General features: G+C 35.3%; 1 protein-coding gene across 1 annotated transcript in view; it reads right to left on the bottom strand.

Moving 5' to 3' along the window:
• Positions 1 to 23,999, bottom strand: part of PIK3C2G (phosphatidylinositol-4-phosphate 3-kinase catalytic subunit type 2 gamma) — a 333,932-nt gene that overhangs the window by 11,137 nt on the left and 298,796 nt on the right. The window contains exon 30 of the mRNA XM_043561485.1: positions 17,274 to 17,368. Within this exon, the coding sequence (XP_043417420.1) occupies positions 17,274 to 17,368 (95 nt within the window). The remainder of the gene's footprint in view (positions 1 to 17,273; positions 17,369 to 23,999) is intronic.

The raw sequence follows: 23,999 nt of genomic DNA, 5'->3' as shown, positions 1-23,999 counted from the left end.
TTTAATTGTATATCTTTCTTTGGCACTCAAACAAAACATAGTGGAAAGTAAGAAAATATGATATATATTATAATAGTACTAATTTTTACTCAGTTCTAATTTACAGGGTGAAAATTATATTAGGAAAATTTTGTACTTTATTATTACTCACAAATTAGGTATAATACATCTGCATACACCATATGTCAAAATGCTAAGATTGTCAAAATTGCTGCTTCAGGTAGAGCTCAAGGTTTCTTTCCTCCATTGAAAACCTCCTCCAGGATAAAAATCTCTGAAATGTTTCAATGGGATAATGGAATCTTCGGTGATGCAGAAAGGAATTGCTATTAATATTTGAGAGAGTGCTTTTACTTTTTTTGATTTGGTGTGGTTTGGTTTGGTAAGAAGGATGACAGGAGAGTAATGTTTTGCTCTGTAATTCTCTCTTGTCTGCCATGGTGTTTGAGGATACTGCACCTATAATCACTGTATGCTCCAGCTTAGTGGTTAGAATCATGGTTCTGAAAATGGGCTTTTTGATTGCAATCTGGGCCCCCAAATTTGCCAGCTATGTGGCTTTTGGCAGGCATCTTAACTTTTCAGTGGATCTGTTTCCTAACCTGTTGAAGGAGGATAAAGGTGATATACGTCTTATAGCATTTAAAAGACAAACCATGTAATGTGAAATAGAGTAAGACCTGATAAATGTTTGGTACTATTTTTATTTTCTATAAATTAAATTTAAATTAAACATAAATATACTATATGCGCTGATTGGACAAGATATCCCTAATGTACTATGACATTTATGAGCAGAGTTCTTAACCTTGGCGCTATTGACATTTGGGCCACATAATCCTTTGTTGTAGGAGGTTGTTCTGTGCATTGCAGATATTTTAACAGCATCACTGACCTCTACCCACCAGATTCCAATAGCACCATCCTTCCAGACATTGCTAAATATCATTTGGGGGACCAAATTAACCCTAACTAAGAACCGGTTAGATGACTCCCAAATAAAGAATCTCTAGTTCATCCTTAGAATCCAAGCCTAGTGACCTGTGAATATTTCCATCCGGATATCTTCTTGGCACACTTATATAAAATCTAACCAAAATCTGTTGTCTATCCTTCCTTACACTCCCAAACAAAATTTTCGAGGTTGTTAAAGCTATATTAAAATGATACCATTTATTTTCTCTAGGGTCTCCCTTGTTACTGATTTTCAAATCCAAGTGTAGCGAGATCAATATCCTCTGTTTGCCCAAGTACATCCGCCACCACAGATCTTTATTTCCTAACTTATTGTAACTAGATTTTAATGACTTTTTTGGCTCAGTCTTTCCACTTCTTTCCTTCATTTATTCCATATATCAATGTTGTAATTAACTTTCCTGTAAAGCTGCTTTGATCATGTCACTTTCCTTCTCGGGGCATTCAAGATTTTCCCCCATTGCCTGAAGAATAAACTCCCAATCACAGATGGGGAAAGATATTTGCATACCAGATTTCACCAAGCATTTAGCAACTAAAGGTTTGGGTTTCTGTTTCCAAGTTAATGTCCTTGACAAGGTCCTTGAATATCCTGAAGGTTTTAGGATAATAGAACAGAACAGGTTTCAATTTAAAATCGGAAGTGCATTAGATCTGAACAGCAGTGGACTTAGTATATCCTTAATAGCTTTCAATGCAGACATTGATTTTCTCAGTTTTTTGTTTTGTTTTGTTTTCCAAAGCAGCTGTCCTATCAATGTTATTATTATTTTTTTCTTTCTTGTACTGTATCTTGATCCTTAAACATCACAGCTAATTTATTTAAAAACTCTAGTTGTCTTCTTATCAGTACTTCTCATTTCACCCTTTGCCCGGATGTTTATATGAATTAAATTTAACTTTGTTTTAAAATATATTTTTTAATGTTTTTATTTATTTTTGAGACAGAGAGAGACAGAGCTTGAGCAGGGGAGGGGCAAAGAGAGAGGGAGGCACAGAATCTGAAGCAGGCTCTAGGCTCTGAGCTGCCAGCACAGAGCCCGACACGGGGCTTGAACTCATGGACTGTGAGATCATGACCTGAGCCAAAGTTGGACGCTTAACCGACTGAGCCACCCAGGCGCCCCTAAATTTAACTTTAAAAGTGATTAAATAACCTGTACTTGTCTAAATGCCTTAACCTAGGATTTTTACTCTGGTTGCGGTTTAGACCTTCACAGAGACTTAACACTTTTACCTGAAGAGTCATAAGGCTTGGAGATTCAGAGTTCTTAGTCTGATGCTCAGTCTAAGCAATGAGAAGCTTCCTTGTATCGCCCAGAGGATTTTCATATTCCCAGTGGATTGAAGTCAGGCAGTGTTACTACCACTTTCTTCTATAATTCTGGCTAATATTGTTACTGTGCTAGAAGATGATGTAAAGTCATCTAAAATTAATTTTTGTTAATCTTCCTAACTCTGGATTCTATAGATCCTAGATTTTGCTAAAATATTTTCTTTACGTTTTTAGAAGTTTTATATATGTTATCTCCCTTATGACATTAAAATTCCTTAAAAAGGAAACCCATGTCTTGTTGTTTTACACTTCTTCCACATTTCCCTTGGGCTTTGCTCCATTGGTTACTCTACTACCCTAACCCTACCCTCAGTTCCTTCATTCTAATCTTTTAATATGTCTCTGAATCTCCAATGAAAATGTAAAATCCTCCCTTGAGATTTGGCTTCCCTTTACATTATTCTTTTCTTCCCTTTCATAGGTATGCCTTTCTTTCATAGCATTCCTAGAAATCCTGTCCCTAACACAGTGCTTGGCATATAGTGAATACTAAATAAATAGTTATCAAATGACTGAATGGATGAGGTATATATTTAAAAAAATTTAGTATTTATTTTTGAGAGAGAGAGAGAGTGCAAGCAGGTGAGGGGTAAAGAGAGAGGGAGACAGAATCACAAGCAGTCTCCAGGCTCTGAGCTGTCAGCACAGAGCCCAGGGCAGGGCTGGAATTTGTGAACTGTGAGATCATGACCTGAGCCGAAGTTGGATGCTCATCCGACTGGGCCACCCAGGTGCCCCTGCACACAACATTTAAAATGGACGCCTGGGTGGCTCAGTCAGTTAAGTATCCAACTCTTGATTTCAGCTGGGTCATGATCTCACAGTTTGTGAGTTTGAGCCCCGTGTCTGGCTCTGGGCAAGCAGCATGGAGCCTACTTGGGATTCTGTCTCTCCATCTCTCTCTGCCCTACCTTACTCTCTCTCTCTCTCTCAAAATAAACAAACTTCAAAAAAAATGGCTTTCAGTGTAGGGCACCTGAGTCACTCAGTCAGTTAGGCATCTGAATCTTGATTTTGGCTCAGGTCATGATCTCAGGGTCATGATCTTATTGTCGTGAGATCCAGCCCCATGTTGAGCCCTAGGTCAGGCTCAGTGCTGGGTGTGGAGCCCACTTGATTCTCTCTCTCCTTCTGCCTCTCCACTGCTTGTGTTGTCTCTGTAAATAAATGAGTAAGTAAGTAAATAAATAAAATGGTTTTCAATGGTAGTTCTCTTGTCTCTGCGGTCAAAGAATAAAACTATATTGAAAAATGGTTAATTTATCAAAATTCAGGAAAAAAAAGTAAGCAGTAGCATGTTGGTATAAAAAGAAAGCACAATATAAACCATTTATTAAGTAAATAAAACCATTTCACATTGCAGGGTATGACAACCACCCTTTAGTATTTTCATAGAAGTGTATGAGGAAGAGACTTATTTTTCATGTATAGTAATAATAATGATAATAGCTATCACATAATGAGTATTTGCTTTATTTAAAACACTCTCTTAAAAAACCTTGAGGGGCACCTGGGTGGCTCAGTCGGTTAAGCATCCGACTTCGTCTCAGGTCATGATCTCACCATCCGTGAGTTCAAGCCCCGCATCAGGCTCTGTGCTGACAGCTCAGAGCCTGGAGCCTGCCTTGGATTCTGTGTCTCCCTCTCTCTCTGACCCTCCCCTGTTCATGCTCCATCTCTCTCTGTCTCAAAAATAAATAAACATTAAAAAAAATTACAACAAAAACAAAAAACCTTGAGCCAGTATGATTGTCTTTATTTTATTGAAAAGATTTTATTAAAACTTACGCTCTTAACCATTACCCTATATATTGAGTCTCTACAAAGAATGCACAGGAAACTACCAGATTCAAATTAAGAGCTCTTCTACATCAAGTTTTATCAGAAATGTGATGAAGATAGATGGTTTAAAAATAACTTCTGTAGATTAATTCAAAGCTTAATTGTATTTAATAGGTTCTTATCTTTTTGATGAATAATTTATGAGAATTTTCCATCAAATTTTTTTTTAACTTAAATGTTTCCCATCATGTGATAATATAGGCTTTGGTAGAAATCAACTGCTGATGATTAAAATATGATAGGACTATCAAAACCTGAGGTCTATGCCAGAAACAAAATAACATAATAAAAAAGCATTTTCCTCCTCTACGTGCCTGCCAGATTGCAGTACTGAAACCCAGGCTAGCTACTATGAAGAGGGTCTTTTTATAAAATGACAATGCACAACAAAAATACAAAAGTACAATAAAAGTGCTTGTGATATGTGGTTTGCTCAGTGCTTTGGTGAAAGAAATAGTGAAATGATCTTTCTAATCTTTCTGTGTGTGTTCGTTAATATAGAGTGGCATGATTTCAGGTCCTCATGAATTAAATTGGATAGTCTTCTGCTTCATTTCACACCAATTAAGCCTTTAATAGAATTCTTGTCACTAATAGGTGATTTTCAGTAATTTTTTAAACAATCAATTCAAAAATCAAACTACCATGTGTCTAACACTTTGGATAGTCTATAAGAGGTCACAGAAAAGTGATTGAAACAGTTTTTACTTTCAAAGAAATGACAAACTCATGGGCATGATCATCTTATTACATACCTATTAAAGATTTTTCATCCTCAACTTGATGCAGTTAACAACTAGACAGAAGTCACAGTCTAGTAGATAGAAACACTTTTCTGACTCAATAAATAGGAATTGAATTGCTTTTAATAATGCAGAGTTTTAATTAGAGCTACAGACCAGACTTTGCTACTGAATTGTCTTGCAAAGTTTGGGAAGTTTTTCCATTTCTCAATCTTAATAACATATAAGAAGTAAGGCTTTAAACCTCATTTCTTTTTAACAATCTATTCAATGGAAAATGCTGAAGAATTGTTTATGAGTTAAGTGGTAATTAAACTTTTTCTTCTTTCTTTTTTTTTTTTTTTTACAATTGCACTGAACCATTCTAAATGATTTCAAATCCTATAACCCTTAACTTCTATCCTCCAATGCTGAGAAAATTGTACAAATAAGAGACAGAGTACGTTTGTTAATGATAATTAAAGAACTGTGAAGAACAGATGAAACACTGGAAGATTAGATTTATGATATTATACTTGATAGTATGAAAGATTTTTTGCAAAAAACCCAGAAACTAGTAATTCAGAGGGAAAGTAAAAGAGTTTTCTACTCGTATACCTCAAAAATGTGCCTTGATTTTGTCCTAGTAAACAGTTTTATCATGATTTAAATAAAGATATTGATATATGATGGGCAGTTGTCAATAATTGGAGTGTTTTGGGCAGTATGTTTGATTAGATAATCAGGAATGAGCTGTGAAGGGCTGGAATGATGAACTATATCTAACAAGGTTAGAAACAAATAGACTCAATGCCAAGTTCTCCTTTTGGGCCTGAAAACTTCATTCTGAAAATCCAGGATATGAAACACTTGGCTTATGAACAGCACTTGGAAAAACTTTACAAAAATTGTATGTGATTATTGGTTCAATATATCTATGAGCCAGAGATTGCTAGCTACAACCTACAGTATGGTCCTCTATCACTTGTCTGTCTGTCTGTCTGTCTATCTATCATCATCATCTATCTTCATCTATCATATCTGTGTTTCATCTATCTATAGCAAATATACGAGAAACTATAAATGTAAAGAGATGAAAGGTTAAAGGTAAAAGGATGGAAAAGATATACTATGCCAACCTTAATCAAAAGAAAACTGGAAAACATATAAATATCTGACAAAGTATATTTGACAGCAAAAAATACTACCATGAATAAAAAAGTTCATTTCATAATAAAGGAGTCAATTAATCAAGAAGACATAATCTTAAATGTTCATGTAACATTATACCAATGCACAATTATTGTTAAAAGATTTTAATATCCCTCCCTTAATAATTCATAGAACTAGTATACAGAAAATCAGTAAGGCTATAGAGGAAAAAAAAATAGGGGGAAATGAGTATCTTATAGGCAGCATATAATTGGATCATGTTTTTTTTGTTTTGTTTTGTTTTGTTTTACCCATCCAGCCACTCTATGCCTTTTGATTGGAGAATTTAAACCATTTACATGGAGAATAATTATTGATGGCTAAAGACTTAACTAATGTCATTAATTGTTTTCTGGCTGTTTTTTTAGTTCTATCATCCTTTTCTTCCTCTCTTGCTGCCTTCTTTTGTGAACTGATGATTTTATGTAGTGGTATGCTTTGTTTTCTCTTCCTGTCATCTTTTGTGAATTTACTGCAGGTTTTTGCTTTGTGGTTACCATGGGGCTTGCATAAAACATCTTAGGTTTACTAGTCTATATATGCTGATAAATTTACTTCAATCACATACAAAAACCCTACCCTTTATTCCCCCATTTTTTTATGTTATTGAAGTCACAATTTACCCCTTTTATACTGTTTATTCATTAACAAATTTTTGTCACTGTAGTTATTTTTAATACTCTTGTCTTTTAACCTTTATACTAGGGTTAAATGGTTAGTAGTCCACCATATTACACTATTAGGATACTCTTACTTTGATTGTATACTTATTTTTGCCATGGGTTGTATATTTTCATATGTATTTATATTATCTGTTAGTATCATTTCATTTTATCTTGAAAAATTCCTTTTAGCATTTCTTGTAAGGCAGGTCCAGCAGTGATGAACCCCTTCAGCTTTCATTTGTCGTTCAGCTTTTATTTGTCTGGAAAAGTCTTTATCCCTTCGTCATTTCTGAAGGACAGCTTTGCCAGGTAAAGTGTTCTTTGCTGGCATTTATTTTAGTTCACTACTTTGAATATATCATTCCATTCCCCCCTGGCCTATAAGGTTTTTGCTGACAAATCTGCTGAAAACCTTATAGAAGTTTGCTTATAAGTTACAAGCTTTTTTCCCTTTTAAAATTCCCTCTTTGTCTTTGATTTTTGATAGTTTTATTATAATGTATTTTGAAGAGGATCTCTTTAAGTAGAGTGTTTTGGGGAACTATGAGTTTCATGAACTTAGATATCCAAATATCCTTCCGGATTTGGAAAGTGCTCAATCATTATTTCTTTAAATATGCTTTCTGTCCCTTCTCCCTTTCTTCTTCTTCTGGAACTCCAATAATTCAGAGTTCTTGTTATGGTATTCTAAGATCACATAGGCTTTCTTCACTCTTTTTTTTTTCATTTTCTTTTTCTTTTTTTGTTCTCTACTGACTGGATAATTTCAAAGTTCATGTCCTCTATCTCACAGATTCTTCTTTTGCTTGATCCATTCTGTTGGTGATGCTCTCTGTTGGATTTTTCTTTTCATTTATAATATTCGTCAGTTCCAAAATTTGTTTGCTTCTTTTTAAAACATTTTTATCTCTCTGATAAACTCTCATTTTGTTCATATATCATTTTCCTGATTTCGTTGAATTGTCTTTCTATGTTTTCTGTAGCTCACTGAGTTTCCTTTAAAAGTCTATTTGAATTCTTTATATCAAGCAAATCACATAATCTCCAGGTCTTTGAGTTTGGTTAGTAAAAGATTATTGTGATCCTTTGGTTGTGTCATGTTACCTTGATTTTTCATGTTCCTTGAAGTTTTGCATCGCTGTCTTCAAATTTGAAGTAGTTGTTACATCCTCCAGTCTTTACTAACACCCCACTTCAAAGTATTCAAACTTTTTCTTTTCCTTACAACAGTGTGATGAAATGTCTCCTTTGCAAACCTGGACTTCCACAAAGGCTCTTTTATCTGTGGAATGTTCTCTAAGACAGTGGTTTCTAGGAGCTCCCTGACTATAGCTAAGAGCAGCTGGAAGCAGTTCATGAGCTACTGCAACATCATCAGCAGGGACTGAGGACTGAGTGTCTATTATCTGATGTATGGGTGCCTGGATCCCTTGGTGTATGGTGTTAGATCTCATAGCTCTCACAAACATAACTTTTGTCTGTGAATGGATGCTGAATTTTTGTTGTTGGGTGAGAGATGTCTTTTGCATGATGCTAATGTGACTCTTAAGTTGATTACAGAAAAGCCAAGAAGAAACCAGATTAAGAGGACCAATGTCAGGACTCTAGCTTATGTTTTGTTTGTTTGTTTGTTTGTTTCAGTTAGAATGAAGAATTGAGGGAGATTTGGATAAAGAATAGCAATTAGGGTATAAGCTTGTCAGTAAAGAACAGAGAGTGATTAAATAAAATTTGTATAATGTGGTGACCTGTACATTGATGGCTATGTCAGCTGGAGATATGGTTAAGTGTCCAGAGTTGTTGAATATTTAGAGAAATAATCCTCAGCAGGAAATCACTTTATTTTTTTGAATTTTTAAAATTTTGATAATACATTTATTTAATTAATATATATATATAATATAATCATTTGAACATGTAATCTACATAAAAATTGAAATTTATTTATTTATTTTCAGGAATAGAATTTAGTGATTAATCACTTACATATAACACCCACTGCTTATCCCAACAAGCGTCATCCTTAATGCCCCTTACCCCTTTAGTTCTTACCCCCACCAACACCCCACCAGCGATCCTCAATACATTCTCTGTGTTTAAGCCTCTTATGGTTTGTCTCCCTCTCTGTTTTTATACTGAAATCACTTCATTTTTAAGTGAGACAGACTATTTAGGTCAAATATTTGTCACCTGACTATTCTCAAGTTTAGTATTAAGTATTATAGATAGCAGAATTCAAAGAGAAAAGCTATTCATTTATGAATGTAGCTTAAATTTAACTGCTCTGCATTGTGACTATTTTTCACAGTGGTATACACTTAAGTGAATATTCACTTATTTAACAAACATGTATTAAGGGCATATTATTGTGTTAGGCATTGCAGAGTATACAAAATATATTTCCCCCAGTTTCTTCCAATAAGTATATTGTCAATACAATTGAAACTACAGGATAAACCAAAATGATAAAGGTTTTAAGAAATGAGATAAGGCAGTGAATATCAAATGGGTGGTGTAAACAGTAAGTGTAAGGAGGTCAAAGGAGAGAAGGATTACCAGGAACAAGAGTGATCTGGGAGATTCAGAAAGGATGAGGTTTGAGGTGAGCCTGGATGTTAGAAGGTAAATAGAAGGGAAGAGGAAGTATGATATACTTTGCTAGAATGACTGGAGCGTGTTTGATAAACAATGAGTAAACCATCTAGAATATAATACATGTTTTCTGTTGGGGAGGGTGGATATAAAGGCAGGTAGAGCTAAATTGTGTAGTACCTTAAATATTAGGCTAAGGAATTTGAGACTTACAAAGATTCTGTTAGCATTTTTTATTGATATGTTAAAAATAGAATTTTAGGATGTTTTATGCAGAATGGATTAAGAAAGTAGAACACAAGGACAGGAATATCATAACAATCAAAATAGTCCATAAGTGAATTAATAGAGACTATAGAATAGGATTTTGGTAAAAATAAAAGTAACAGTAAACTAAAAGGATTTTCTGATGATTATATATAGCAGTACTGGAATAAGTTAAAATATGGAAAATAAATTATAAGGCCATTTTGACCAGGGGTTACTTGAGGTTGGCGCAACAATTTTTTTAAATAAGCAGTCAAGAGTGAGAGTTGATTTCAGTGAAAAGTAGAGAGCTATAATTTAGCACTGTTAAGTTTCAGGAGATGGCAAGATATCAGAGTGCAAATGTCCATCAGGCAGTTGAAAATATGTAAATTGGGTTCAGAGATATATTTAAAGTACAGATATAAATTTAGGAGTAATTCACATAATCTTCAAAGCCTCAAGACTGGATGGAATTTTTTTAGGAAATCAATTTGAAGAGTTAAAGCCATGAATACTGGAAAATCTCCACATTTAAGGGTTAAAGGTGAAGCCAGCATTTATTAAGCCACTACGTACATTAGTTTAAATTTGTAAATGCTGGGGTGTCTGGATGGCTCAGTTGGTTAAGTGTCCAACTTCCACTCAGGTCATGATCTCATTGTTTATGAGTTTGAGCCCTGCGTCGGGCTCTGTGCTGACAGCTCAGAGCCTGGAGCCTGCTTCGGATTCTGTCTCTCTCTCTCTCTATCCCTCCACCACTCATGCACACACATATACACACATACTCTGTCTCTGTCAAATATAAATGAATGAAAAAGAATTAAAAATAAATAAATACATTTGTAAATGCTAAGAAAGCCTCAGAAAGAGTGCTGTCAAAGAAGTGTAGAGAATATATGGACAGTGAAGTTTCACTTTGTGAACAGTAAAGTTCACAAAGGAAGGACTAGTTAAAAATATTGATGATGGAAAGAGATGAGTTATTATTAGCATATTATTTATCATAGGTTTAAGAACAATTTATGTTTTTTTTTCATTAAGAAGTAATTGGTAATCTTCAAGGGTCAGTGTTTACTAACCCTGAAAAATCATGGAACAATGAAATATCTCTATCTGGGCCAGCTCCTCTCCACTATCCACTGCTTTGCCTCATATTCTTTGAAATGGGAGATCAATGTCATAGTGGGCCAGCTCTAGAAGAGTAATTTTTTATTAATGAAATATAAGCCAAATACAATCCATGGGATAATTATTATTAGAAAATTATCCTTTATCAAGAAATTGACATTTATTTAGATTGAAGTGCATTTAGGATAGAACAATGACATATCTCTTTCAAAAATCTAGATTAAAAATATTGAATTGGGTTAGTCAGAGGAGTTAGCCAAGTTATTTTTAAAAGGATATACAAGGGGCGCCTGGGTGGCTCAGTAGGTTGTGCATCCAACTTTGGCTCAGGTCATGATCTTGTGGTTTGTGAGTTCAAGTCCTGTGTGGGTCTCTGTGCTGACAGCTCAGAGTCTAGAGCCTGTATCAGATTCTGTGTCTCCATCTCTCTTCCCCTCCCTGCTTGCACTGTCTGTCTCTCTCTCAAAAATATATAAACATTAAAAAAAATAAAAATAAAAAATAAAAGGATACACAGAACATTGTTATCTTTGTATGTCAAACATTGTCATCACCTGTACTTTATTTTCACAACCCTCTTTTATCAACTTTACTAAATCTAAGTGTTGTATCTTCTACACCAACAAGCCCTTCAATTTGTTTGGAACCAAGTACAGAACTGGAATTGTATGTAGAGTGCCATTTTGATGTGTAATTAACCCTTTCAATGGTTCATGGACTACTTGCCCATGGAAGATATGGAAGAATTGTATGATCTATGAGGCCAGGAGAATATATATTTTAAAAATAAGAACTTCCAAGCTACACATACACATTAAAAATGTAAGAAAAATTTTAAATAGAAAATAAAATGCAATAAAATGTGTGTGTGTGTATTTAGCCTGGGGTTCTTACTGATGTGTTTGAGTCTATTTCTTTCTCTCCTGTTATTTTTTTTTATATTGATTTCAGTGCATTAAAGTCCAAATGTGTATGTGTTTTGAAATCTACTATCCAATGTCTAACAATAAAAGGGACACATTTAAATCTTCTATATTTTTTATATTTTGTCTTACAGCTAAATTTGGGCTAATAATAATAGGAAAGGAAAGCGAAAGTAAAATAAAGGAAAAGAGAATAAAGGGAGAAAGTGAGGAGAGGAGGAAGAAAAGAAATGAGAACAAAGTTTTATCCTTCTGCTTTTGAAGCAAATTCTTTTATTCTTGGAGAACTAGATATGGTGAGAAGACAAGTTTAGGGCTGTAAATGATGAGGTCAAGGTTTTATGCCAGTATTGCCTCTCTAGATACATCTGTCTTCTCATAGAATGAGACAAGTCCCATCATTTCTGTTCCTTCATCCCTTCTGAGCATATGGCTAGGAGATCTAATACCATAAATATTCACAGAAAGATGAAACAGAACTTTTAATTAATTACTATACAAGTTGCTTATTGAATAATAAGGCTACAGAAGTCTTTTTTAATTGAAGTATAGTTGGATCACAGTGTTACATTAGTTTCAGGTGTACAACATAGTGATTCAACAAGTCTATATGTTACACTATGCTCACCACAAGTGTGACTACCATCTGTCACCATACAATGCTATTACAATTACAATACCATTGGCTATATTCTCTATGCTATACTTTTTATTCTCAGGACTTATTCATTCTGTAATTGGGAGCCTGTGTCTCCCACTTCCCTTCACTCACTTTGCCCATCCTCCTACTCTCCTCCCTTCTGGCAACAATATAGTTTGTTTCTGCTTTTGCTTGTTTATTTGTTTTGTTTTTAGGTTCAACATATAAGTAAAATCATATGCTATTTGTCTTTCTCTGGCTGACTTATTTCACTCAGCATTATACCCTCTAGGTCTGTCCATGTTGTCACAAATGGCAAGATCTCATCCTTTTAAAATGGCTGAATAATATTCCATTATAGAGACAGAGATAGAGACAGAGATAGAGATCAAGATAGAGACTGAGATAGAGATAGAGATGATAGAGATAGAGACAGAGATATACCACATCTTCTTTATCCACTCATCTGTCAAGGGACACATGAGTAGTGTCCATATCTTGGCTACTATAAATAATGTCACAAATACAGGGGTGCATATATCTTTTCCAGTTAGGGTTTTCACCTTCTTGTGGTAAATATCCAGTAGTGAAATTTCTGGAAAATATGGTATTTCTGTTCTTAGTTTTTGGAGGAACCTCCACACTCATTTCCACAGTAGCTGCACTGATTTACATTCCCATCAACAACAACACACAAGGGTTCCCTTTTCTCCACATCATCATCAACACTCGTTATTTTTCATCTTTCCTCCTGTTTTCATATCACAACTGTTCTGCCCTATTTTGTGTCTTATTAAAGGATTAAACAGCATTCCATTTGAGATGTGTCCTGCTTTCCCTGATATTACTTGCACCTCATTTGAAATCATATCATTTTGCTATAGTGTAAGAATCTCTGAGAGTGTGAGCACATTCAATATCAGAAGAGAGTCTGGAATCTTTATTGATTACTTTTAGAGCCTACTAGAATGCACATATTCTGGAGCAAGTAAATGAAAACAGTCTGGAAATGACGCAGACTAGGGGAATTCATGAGACCAGGAGAGACACTGCAGACATTGCAATTCATAGAGAGACATGTATAGAGAGACATGAAGATATCAGTGGAAAAGAGCATTTTATAGTGGGCTACTTGGGAAAATGCTAGAAAGATTTTTAAAAATGTTTTAAATTCAAATGATTTTTATATATGTCTCTGTTATATAAACTGAAACATTATTTTTAAAAGTCTTTGCCAACCTTCCAAATAACTGCATTACTTTGTCAGTCTCTGTTCACTAGAATAAATCACATTGGGCTGCTTTAAAAGGGAAAAATTTTAGCAAATTTTGTTTTAGCTTGTGAATTCACAGGAGGGACGTAATTCTTAGAGCAAAGCTTCAAAGATTTAATATAAGATAAACAATTCTTTTCATCAAACTTAATATTAAATATAACAGAGCTGCAGGCAGAATAATTCATTTTAACATTAAAATAAAATGAAGCACGACTTCTTCAGTCTGATTACTTTGGCATGTGAAAATACTAAAGGCTCAGAAACTAAATAACAATTAGTTAAAACTTGAAATAAGCGAAGAAAATATGTTGAGAATTTATAGATAGATTTTCCTGTCATTTATATTGTAGTGTTATCTCTGTCCTCAGATAAGCAGAAGAAATAAAAGAGTCATTTAAAAGTAGCTCTGAAAAATGCAAGGCATGAGAACTTTGTTTTGATGGTTTTTGGTAGGTGAATAAGATCATAATTCTTAGTTGTTTATATCAGAAATAATTTGACATTCTTTTATTTAACAAAGTATTCATTGAGCATCTACTATGCACTTGACACTGTTTTAGCCCTTGGAGTAATAGCAGTGATATAGGGCCGTGGAGACAAAAAGTTAGAAAAGGAAGTTTGAAAGTGGCAACAGGTAGTGGTTTTGCAGCTTTACATATGGGAGTCAGAGAGGACCTCACTGAAAAGGTGGCAGTAAGACTTAGTCTTCCAGGATATGTGAGACTGAGCCATGAACCTGGGAAAAAACATTCCAGATGACATGAATAACAGGTACAAATGTCCTGGGGCAGAAACATGCTTATCCTATTTAAGGAACAGGAAGGAAGACACTGAGGCTGGAGTGGAGTGATTGAGGGAGTCTGTCGAGATGAGGTTGGAGAGATCAAGGAGGCCAGATCAGTAGTAGGGCTTCATAGATCATTAATAAGTACTATGCCTTTCATTATAAGTGATATGAGTGAGACCTTACCCTCAGAAGGATATGAGAGAAGAATGACAAGATCTGACTTTTATTACGAAAGGAATATTCTGGCTCCTAGGTTAGGAAAAGATTAGGAAGAAATACAAGTAGAAGCAGGGAGACCCATTAAGAGACTACAGCAGTGGGGTGCCTGGGTGGCTTAGTTGGTTAAGTGTCCTACTTCAGCCTAGGTCATGATCTCACCATTCCCAAGTTCGAGCCCTGCATCAGGCTCTGTGCCGACAGCTCAGAGCCTGGAGACTGTTGCAGATTCTGGGTCTCCCTCTCTCTCTCTGCCCCTCCCCCACTTGAACTCTGTCTCTTGCTCTCAAAAATAAATACACGTTAAAAAAGTTAAAAAGAGAGACTACAGCAGTGATTTAGGTGGGAGATGATGGTGGCTTGAACCATTTATGGTAGCAGTGAAGGGCAAAGGAGTGCAGTTCTGGATTTGTTTGGAAAGCAGAGCTGACAGAATTTGCGGATAAATTGGTTGTAGTTTGTGAGAAATGTCAAAATGACACCAGGGACTTTGAGTAAATAGTAGGATAAAGTTTCTATTTCCTGTTATGGGAAAGTTTGCAAAAGGAGCAATAATCAGGAGGCAATAATCATCAGAAATTTGATTTGGTGTATCTTAAGTTTGCAATGCCTATTCAATTTCTACTAGAGTTGTTGAGCAGTTAGTTATACATAAGCCTCTGGATTTCAGGGACAGTTCCAAGATGAGTTATAAATATGGAAGAGAAAGACATGTAAATGATATTTAACATCACAGGGCTGGAAGTAGAAAAGAGAAGAGGTGTAGGAATGAATTTCAGGGCAATGTTAAGGGATCGGGGAGAAGAGATGAACCAGCAGGTAGACTGAGAAGTCAGATTGCAAGAAGTATTATTTCATTATTAATAACTTTCTTTCTGAGGACATTGGCATAGGCTCTAGGGGCCCTAGATGGCTTTTTACTCCTTATAGGATGCACCTGGTCATTTGCCACGTACCTATCACTTGACCTAAATCTTTAATTCTAGCTCTTGCTCACTTTCTCCCCTCCCTTCATGCCTGCATCACATTCGTTTTGAATATTCTTATTGTTAGTGTAACTTCATCTCACTATAAAATGCATTTTTGAAAACTGTCAAAAGTAATTTGGATATTTATCCGGTGAATAAAATGGGTGACCAAATTGGTTAATACTGCTTTTGATCAAATATTAGGCATGACTATTGAGTAATATCACTAAGTTTACTGTGTGGTTTATAGGCCAGATCTAAAAGCAATGTCAATAGGCGTGTTCTAAAACGTTTTGAGCAATGACATTATTGGAATAAATATATAATTTCCAGGAGGACGATTTTCAGTTAACAGTCATATAGCGTATACATATGTAAGTGCTGTTAACTTGATTAACACTATTTCTTAACATTCTCTTACTTTATCACATATATTTATATAGATGCTTAAAGTCTATGAACATGCATATAGCCATAAACAGTGCCTAATTGAATCTTCATTTCCCAGACTAAGAATTTCTTAAACAACTCCTATTCTCATTTAAGATGATTATCTGATCAAAAGCAATTGAAAATAATTATTTTAATGACTAAAGTTCTACAGAAACACATCTAATAATATTTGCCCAGCTATTACAAAAATTGCTGATTACAAAACCACAGACTTACAAACAAGCATCCTTGGATAGCTGGCTAATTCTAAGTTTGTAAAGGATGTATCCCCTGCAAATTATGCCAACTATTTGTTCACTGAACAGACATTTGTTAAATTCTAGTATGTTCCAGATCACATCACAATGAAGAGTTTGCTCTTTTAAGTCTTTCCAAGCACATCCTGAGAGATTTATATGCATAAGGGATAGAGCCAAAATAGGGCTACTGACTTTCTCTATAGTCTCCTAGCGAGTTTTACCTTATGAAGGACCTGCTTTGAGTAGACTAGAGGAAGACTGGAGAAGTGGCAAGGCTTAGAGTTACCTCCTTCTGGTTACTGCACCCAGACTCAGACCATGAATCAATTACACTGTGATGCAGAATGCTCTCTCCCTTACTCAATGTCAATGGTCCAATTGCTATTCATACCTCTGACTTGACCCATCTTCAGAGAGGAATAGGATATAATGGAATAGCTTGCAGTTGTTTTTAGAGCTAACTACCATTGTTGTCCTATGTTCTGGTATATAAAGATGGGTTTCCTGTCCTCAAAATAATATTATGTTTTGAGGGGAAAGATATATCTCTGAGTAATTACATCAGAACATAATAACTGTTTGGGGGGTATAAACTCAATGTACTCAATGGGCATCTGGGGAGAAAGCCTTAGAGTTGCTGGCTTCACAGAGAAAGTGTTGGCATTATTCAAAGAGAGGAGTTAATCTTCCACTAAGCTCAGCAAGATGAGATAGATGTAAATTCTTGGGACCTAGCTTTTTTCCCTTTGGACCTTAATGCTCTAGCTATTCCTGCATTTTCAAACCTTTTTTGTGAGATTTGACCTAACACTTCATTGTGAGTAAAGTCTAATTTTCATTCTAGGACTTGGCCTGTGAAATATTTTGTAGTCTTTACCCTAGGGATCGCAATCATACAGAGGCAGAACATTGTAATTGGCCTACTGTTCCTCACTTAAACTTGGTGGCTGGCCCCATTCCTCTTACTAATGTTGACATTAATTGCCTGAGGGAGGCAAGTGATTTTTAAATGTAGGTTTACATGTTTCTCATTAGAAATAATAAACTTACAATGTTTTTCATGTGTTTCACTAGTATGGTCAGCTTCACATCCTCATGTGATATCACTAACTGCACCTTAGGCGTCTTGTCAGGAAACTTCTCACCTGATAAAGCAATAGAATTTCAGTGGGTTAAATTGGAAGCGGTTCATCACAGGATAAATTAGACATTTAAAGAGTAAAATAGGACCAATGAATAATGTGCAAAAGAAACATTTTTCAGATCATGTAGAAAACATAATACTCTTTCGGAAACTGAGTTGGTTGAAGATGGGATTTTTGTCTAATCATCCTGAACCCTCTCTTTCTCCTTATATTTTGTATTTTTGATTGATTTTGTGTTTGTTTTGATTATTTTCCCAATTATTTAAATTTGAAAACTTAGTGCCATTTTTGGCTCCAAATTTCTCAATGTTCAGTACAGTAAGGGTAAGTATTAGAGAGCATGAAAGTGTTGACTTTAAAAGTCAGTAAGCCTGGGGTTCAGGTCCCAGGACTATACTTAAGACTGTGTTATAATAACTAAGTTAATTAACTTCCTTAAAGTGGCGATAATAGTTACCTACTTCAGAATAGTTGAGATGATTAGCTGAGAAATTCAAAAGTTTTCACAATGTAATCTCTCAATAAATGTTTGCAATTAATAAGTCTTCTCCACATATTTGCATTCATTTCTTCCTGTCTAGTTCCATAGCTCCTAGTTCAGACTTATACGAATATCTTGTCTGAACTACTAGAACATTCTCTTCTCCTCTCCTAGAACTCAAATCTATTTGGACACAATCACCAGTGTAATTTTCCTATGGCAACTTCTATAAAATTACTGTTTTTTGTTGTTGCTTATTTATTTTTGAGAGACAGAGAGTGGGGGAGGGGGCAAAGAGAGAGGGGACAGAGGATCCGAAGGCACTCCTGTGTTAACAGCAGCAGGCCAATGCAGTGCTGGAACTCATGAACTAGAGATCATGACCTGAGCCAAAGTTGCATGCTCAACCAACTGAGCCACCCATGTGCCCCTATAAAATTACTCTTTTAATCAAAGTACTCTTCATAGATTGCCAGTGCCTGTGAAAAAAAATCTGAATTTCTCAGACTTATATTTTTGCTTCCTATTGTATTGAATATTTCTGTTTTTTTTATTTCCCACTGTCTTTATTCCATACTGTAGTCTGAATGTTCAGTTCTACAAACATGCTCTGCTATATTATTCTCTTTATATGAAATGAACTCTTCTACCATTTTTGGCTATTGAACTTTTATCTTTCTACAAGGACTAATTAAAATGCAAAATAGTTTCTGTGGTCATCTCTCTCTGAACTCCCCTAACACAGCCCTTATCACTTAATATTTGTATCGTAATTATTATCTTACATGCCTCAATTTGTTTCGTGGACTATAATCTCCCCCAAGGGTGACTTTTTTCCCTATATCCTCAAGAGATGTATAAATCAGTGTTGCTCCATAATGTCACACTAAACTTTTATTTAATAACAAAAGTAGTCTTATTTTTTTTTTCGAGTTATATCATTCCATCAATAAAATGAAGGCTCTCATTTTTTAATTAAAAATTTCTGGTTTATAGCCCAAAGATTAAGCATAATTTTCAGTGTCTCTGATATTTCCATTGCTAATCTCTGGTTGTATTCTCTGAGGGAAGTTAGAGAGAAGTTTATTAATAACAAGAAATTTGGCAGCATTCTGCTGTGGGCTCATTGTGGTCCACATTGTTTTCTGAGAGCCAGTTTCAGCTCTGTAATCCTCTCTAACCTTTGAGAATTAAACTTGACTGGTATGTTTCCTTTTCCAAAGATTTTTACATGTTTATGAGAGTAGTTTACACATTGTACGTTGGTAATTTTTTTAAAGTTTGTTTATTGATTTTGAGAGAGAGAGGGAGAGAGAGTCCCAAACAGGCTCTGTGCTGTCAGTGCAGAGCCCTACAGAGGGCTTGATCTCACAAACTGTGGGATCATGACCTGAGCCAAAATCAAGAGTCTTACTCTTAGCCAATGGAGCCACTCAGGTGCCCTGTATGTAGATAATATTAATTAATTTTATCGTCAATGTGCATTATTGATATTGAAATAATTAAAATTGACATTGTTTCTTACAATTGAAATGGTAATTACATAAAAATAATTAAAATTTTCCTTAAAATATCCTGATTACAATGACTGAGAGACATTATGAGTTAGAGGTACTATGGGATAATTCTGATTGTAGTACTGAGGTAAATGGAATTCATAATAAAAAAATTTAATTGGATTTTTGGTATGAGCATGTTAAAAATGATGATGACTTTTTGATGTACAATGGACATTATTTTTGCATTAAAGTGTGAAAAGATTACTAGCTAGAAACTCAATGCATTTAATCAGAGGACTTTTAGGTTGAAGGTAAGAAATTAGCAAAAATTTATGATTGAGTGTCTAAATAGTAACCATATAACTGTTATTTGAACTGACTGAAGGTGATATTCCACTCTGAAACTCTTGTGCCAGATCAGTAACCAGATCTATCAATACCTGGCAGAATTCAGAACTCAGTGAAAATTCAGGCCACCAGGAAGTTTTAGTAGTCAGCGTAGTAATAGAGGTACTTAATATTTCTAGAACTCTTACTGTATGCCAAACATTGGCTGAGAGCTTTATGTATCCTCATAGCAATTCTATAAAATTTGTGTTACCTCCGTTTTACACATGTGGGAACAAAAGCATTTGGTCAGAAGTCATGCAGACAATAAACCATGCAGGGTCAAATGATCTCTAAAGCCTATGTTCTTAAACATTGTGCTGTAAAGGGGCAAACATGGGGGCAATAATCTAAGGGAAAGAAATGAAGAACCCAGAGAGAGAGAATTTTGAGAATAGTTCCATATGGACAAGAAGATGCTGGAATATTTTGACTTTCTGCTTCAAGTTAGTCTGGAGAATCTGATATACTTAATTTAATCATTTATAATAACCCTAAGAACTAATGGGACACCTGGGTAGCTCAGTCAGGTGTCTTACTCTTGACTCAGGTCATGATTTTGGCTCAGGCCATGACCTCATGGTTGGTGAATTTGAGCCCTGCCTCAGACTCTGTGCCGTGCTGACAGCTTGTCCTTACTCCCTCATGTGCGTGCACTCTTTCTATCTCTTCCTGTTTGATCCTAAGGATGACTGTGTTGAAATGTTTGAATGTATGACACTATAGCAGATAATACAGCACTCATTATGCATCCTGTGTCCATTAATGTTAAGAAATAGCATTTCAAAATCTAACATTTTCAGGTGATAATATATTCATAATTAAAAAAATAAAAATTTACTTTAAAAGTATACAGCAAAACATCTTCCCCCATTCCTAACACCTATCCACCCAGTTCCTTTGCCATTATTTCATTAGTCTCCCATATGTCCCTCCAGAGGGACATTTCTCCTTCCACAATTTCTCCACATAAGCAAATACGAATAAGTATTTTTATCCACTCCCCCCCTTTTCCACAAAAGGAATAGCATATTTACTATTCTGCACAAAGATCTTGGAGAAATTTTTATAATAACACAGAGTTTATTTTTTAAAATATAGTTTCATACAAGGTGAAATACCATTATTTATTTAACCAGTTCCCTATCGATGGGCATGAGGGCAGTTTCCAATGTTTTCCAGCTGTTACAAACCATGCTGCAATAAATAGCTTTGTATGCATGTCATGTTGTACCTATGCACAAATATTATAGGATAAATTTCCAACAGAATTGATGGTCAAAGGGTATTAGCCATTTGTAATTTTGATAAATGTTGCCAAATCACCTTCCATGGAGGTTGTAGCAATTTGCATTACCACTAGCAGTGTCTAAGAGTGCCTGCTGATTTGTAACCAAGCTTATTAATTAAATTTTTGAATTTTTGCCAAATCTGATGAGTTAAAAATGGTATCAGTGTAATTTTAATTTGCATTTTTATTACGAGTGAGTTTGAGGACCCTTTCTTTTGCTTAAGAGCCTTTGTATTTTGGGGTGCATACATCTTTTCATATTCTTTCCACAATTTTTTATTTGGTTATTGTCTTTTTCTTAGAAATTTTTAGATGGTTATACATTTGACAACCAACTCTGTGATAAATTGCAAATATTTCACCCATTTTGTCATTTATCTTTGAATTTTTTAAAAGTTTGCTACAGTTTTTCTATATCATGCAAAATTATGATGGCTCCTGGATTTGTAGTGTTAACTATACCAGCTCATCCTCAGATTATAAAAGATTCTTCTATGTTTTCTTTGTTATATATGTGGTCTTGTTATTTACATTTAAAATCTTTCATCCATTTGGTCTTTAACCTGGCATATGGTCTGAAATATGCTATCTCATTACCATTTATTGAATTTTCCCTTAGTGGTTTGACCACATATTAAATTCCTGGATGTATTTGACTCTATTTATGTACAATCTGTTATGTTCTATTTATTCATTCTTTTTAGGCCAACACTACACTGTTTCAATTATCAAGGCTTTGTAATGTGTTTTATAGGGCTAGTATTACCTCTCTGCTTGTGTTCAATTTTCCTGGTCTTTATTTGTTTTTGTTTATGAACTGTAGAATTAACATCTAATTAAAAATAAATCTATTGATATTTAAAAAGTTATATTCAGAATTATATCAGAAATATCTGACATAAGATTCATGATGTAGAATCTTCCTATACAAGAGAGCATGCTATTGGGTCTTTCCATTTGTTCAAGGCATCTTTGAAATCCCTCATTAATGCTTTAAAGTATTTTTCATTTGCTCTTGCATATTTCCTGTTCAATTTATTCCTAAGGTTTTTTTTTTTGGCTGCTATTGTAAATGGGATCTATCTTTCTTTTCTTCTTCTCCTTCCTCCTCCTCCTCTTCCTCCTCTTCTTCTTCTTCTTCTTCTTCTTTTTTTTTTTTTTTTTTTTTTTATTTTATTTTTTTTTGTTTGTTTTTATTTTTTTCTGAAATTTATTGACAAATTGGTTTCCATACAACACCCAGTGCTCATCCCAAAAGGTGCCCTCCTCAATACCCATCACCCACCCTCTCCTCCCTCCCACCCCCCATCAACCCTCAGTTTGTTCTCAGTTTTTAACAGTCTCTTATGCTTTGGCTCTCTCCCATTCTAACCTCTTTTTTTTTTTTTTCCTTCCCCTCCCCCATGGGTTCCTGTTAAGTTTCTCAGGATCCACACAAGAGTGAGACCATATGGTATCTGTCTTTCTCTGTATGGCTTATTTCACTTAGCATCACACTCTCCAGTTCCATCCACGTTGCTACAAAAGGCCATATTTCATTTTTTCTCATTGCCATGTAATATTCCATTGTGTATATAAACCACAATTTCTTTATCCATTCATCAGTTGATGGACATTTAGGCTCTTTCCATAATTTGGCTATTGTTGAGAGTGCTGCTATGAACATTGGGGTACAGGTGGCCCTATGCATCAGTGCTCCTGTATCCCTTGGATAAATTCCTAGCAGTGCTATTGCTGGGTCATAGGGTAGGTCTATTTTTAATTTTCTGAGGAACCTCCACACTGCTTTCCAGAGCGGCTGCACCAATTTGCATTCCCACCAACAGTGCAAGAGGGTTCCCGTTTCTCCACATCCTCTCCAGCATCTATAGTCTCCTGATTTGTTCATTTTGGCCACTCTGACTGGCGTGAGGTGATACCTGAGTGTGGTTTTGATTTGTATTTCCCTGATAAGGAGCGACGCTGAACATCTTTTCATGTGCCTGTTGGCCATCCGGATGTCTTCTTTACAGAAGTGTCTATTCATGTTTTCTGCCCATTTCTTCACTGGGTTATTTGTTTTTCGGGTGTGGAGTTTGGTGAGCTCTTTATAGATTTTGGATACTAGCCCTTTGTCCGATATGTCATTTGCGAATATCTTTTCCCATTCCGTTGGTTGCCTTTTAGTTTTGTTGGTTGTTTCCTTTGCTGTGCAGAAGCTTTTTATCTTCATAAGGTCCCAGTAATTCACTTTTGCTTTTAATTCCCTTGCCTTTGGGGATGTGTCGAGTAAGAGATTGCTACGGCTGAGGTCAGAGAGGTCTTTTCCTGCTTTCTCCTCTAAGGTTTTGATGGTTTCCTGTCTCACATTTAGGTCCTTTATCCATTTTGAGTTTATTTTTGTGAATGGTGTGAGAAAGTGGTCTAGTTTCAACCTTCTGCATGTTGCTGTCCAGTTCTCCCAGCACCATTTGTTAAAGAGGCTGTCTTTTTTCCATTGGATGTTCTTTCCTGCTTTGTCAAAGATGAGTTGGCCATACGTTTGTGGGTCTAGTTCTGGGGTTTCTATTCTATTCCATTGGTCTATGTGTCTGTTTTGGTGCCAATACCATGCTGTCTTGATGATGACAGCTTTGTAGTAGAGGCTAAAGTCTGGGATTGTGATGCCTCCTGCTTTGGTCTTCTTCTTCAAAATTCCTTTGGCTATTCGGGGCCTTTTGTGGTTCCATATGAATTTTAGGATTGCTTGTTCTAGTTTCGAGAAGAATGCTGGTGCAATTTTGATTGGGATTGCATTGAATGTGTAGATAGCTTTGGGTAGTATTGACATTTTGACAATATTTATTTTTCCAATCCATGAGCAGGGAATGTCTTTCCATTTCTTTAAATCTTCTTCAATTTCCTTCAGAAGCTTTCTATAGTTTTCAGCATACAGATCCTTTACATCTTTGGTTAGATTTATTCCTAGGTATTTTATGCTTCTTGGTGCAATTG

Source organism: Prionailurus bengalensis, chromosome B4, assembly GCF_016509475.1.
Source record: "Prionailurus bengalensis isolate Pbe53 chromosome B4, Fcat_Pben_1.1_paternal_pri, whole genome shotgun sequence".
Classification (NCBI taxonomy): Eukaryota; Metazoa; Chordata; class Mammalia; order Carnivora; family Felidae; genus Prionailurus; species Prionailurus bengalensis.
The sequence above is the reverse complement of the archived record's forward strand: the minus strand, read 5'-3'. Positions and strand labels throughout refer to the sequence as shown.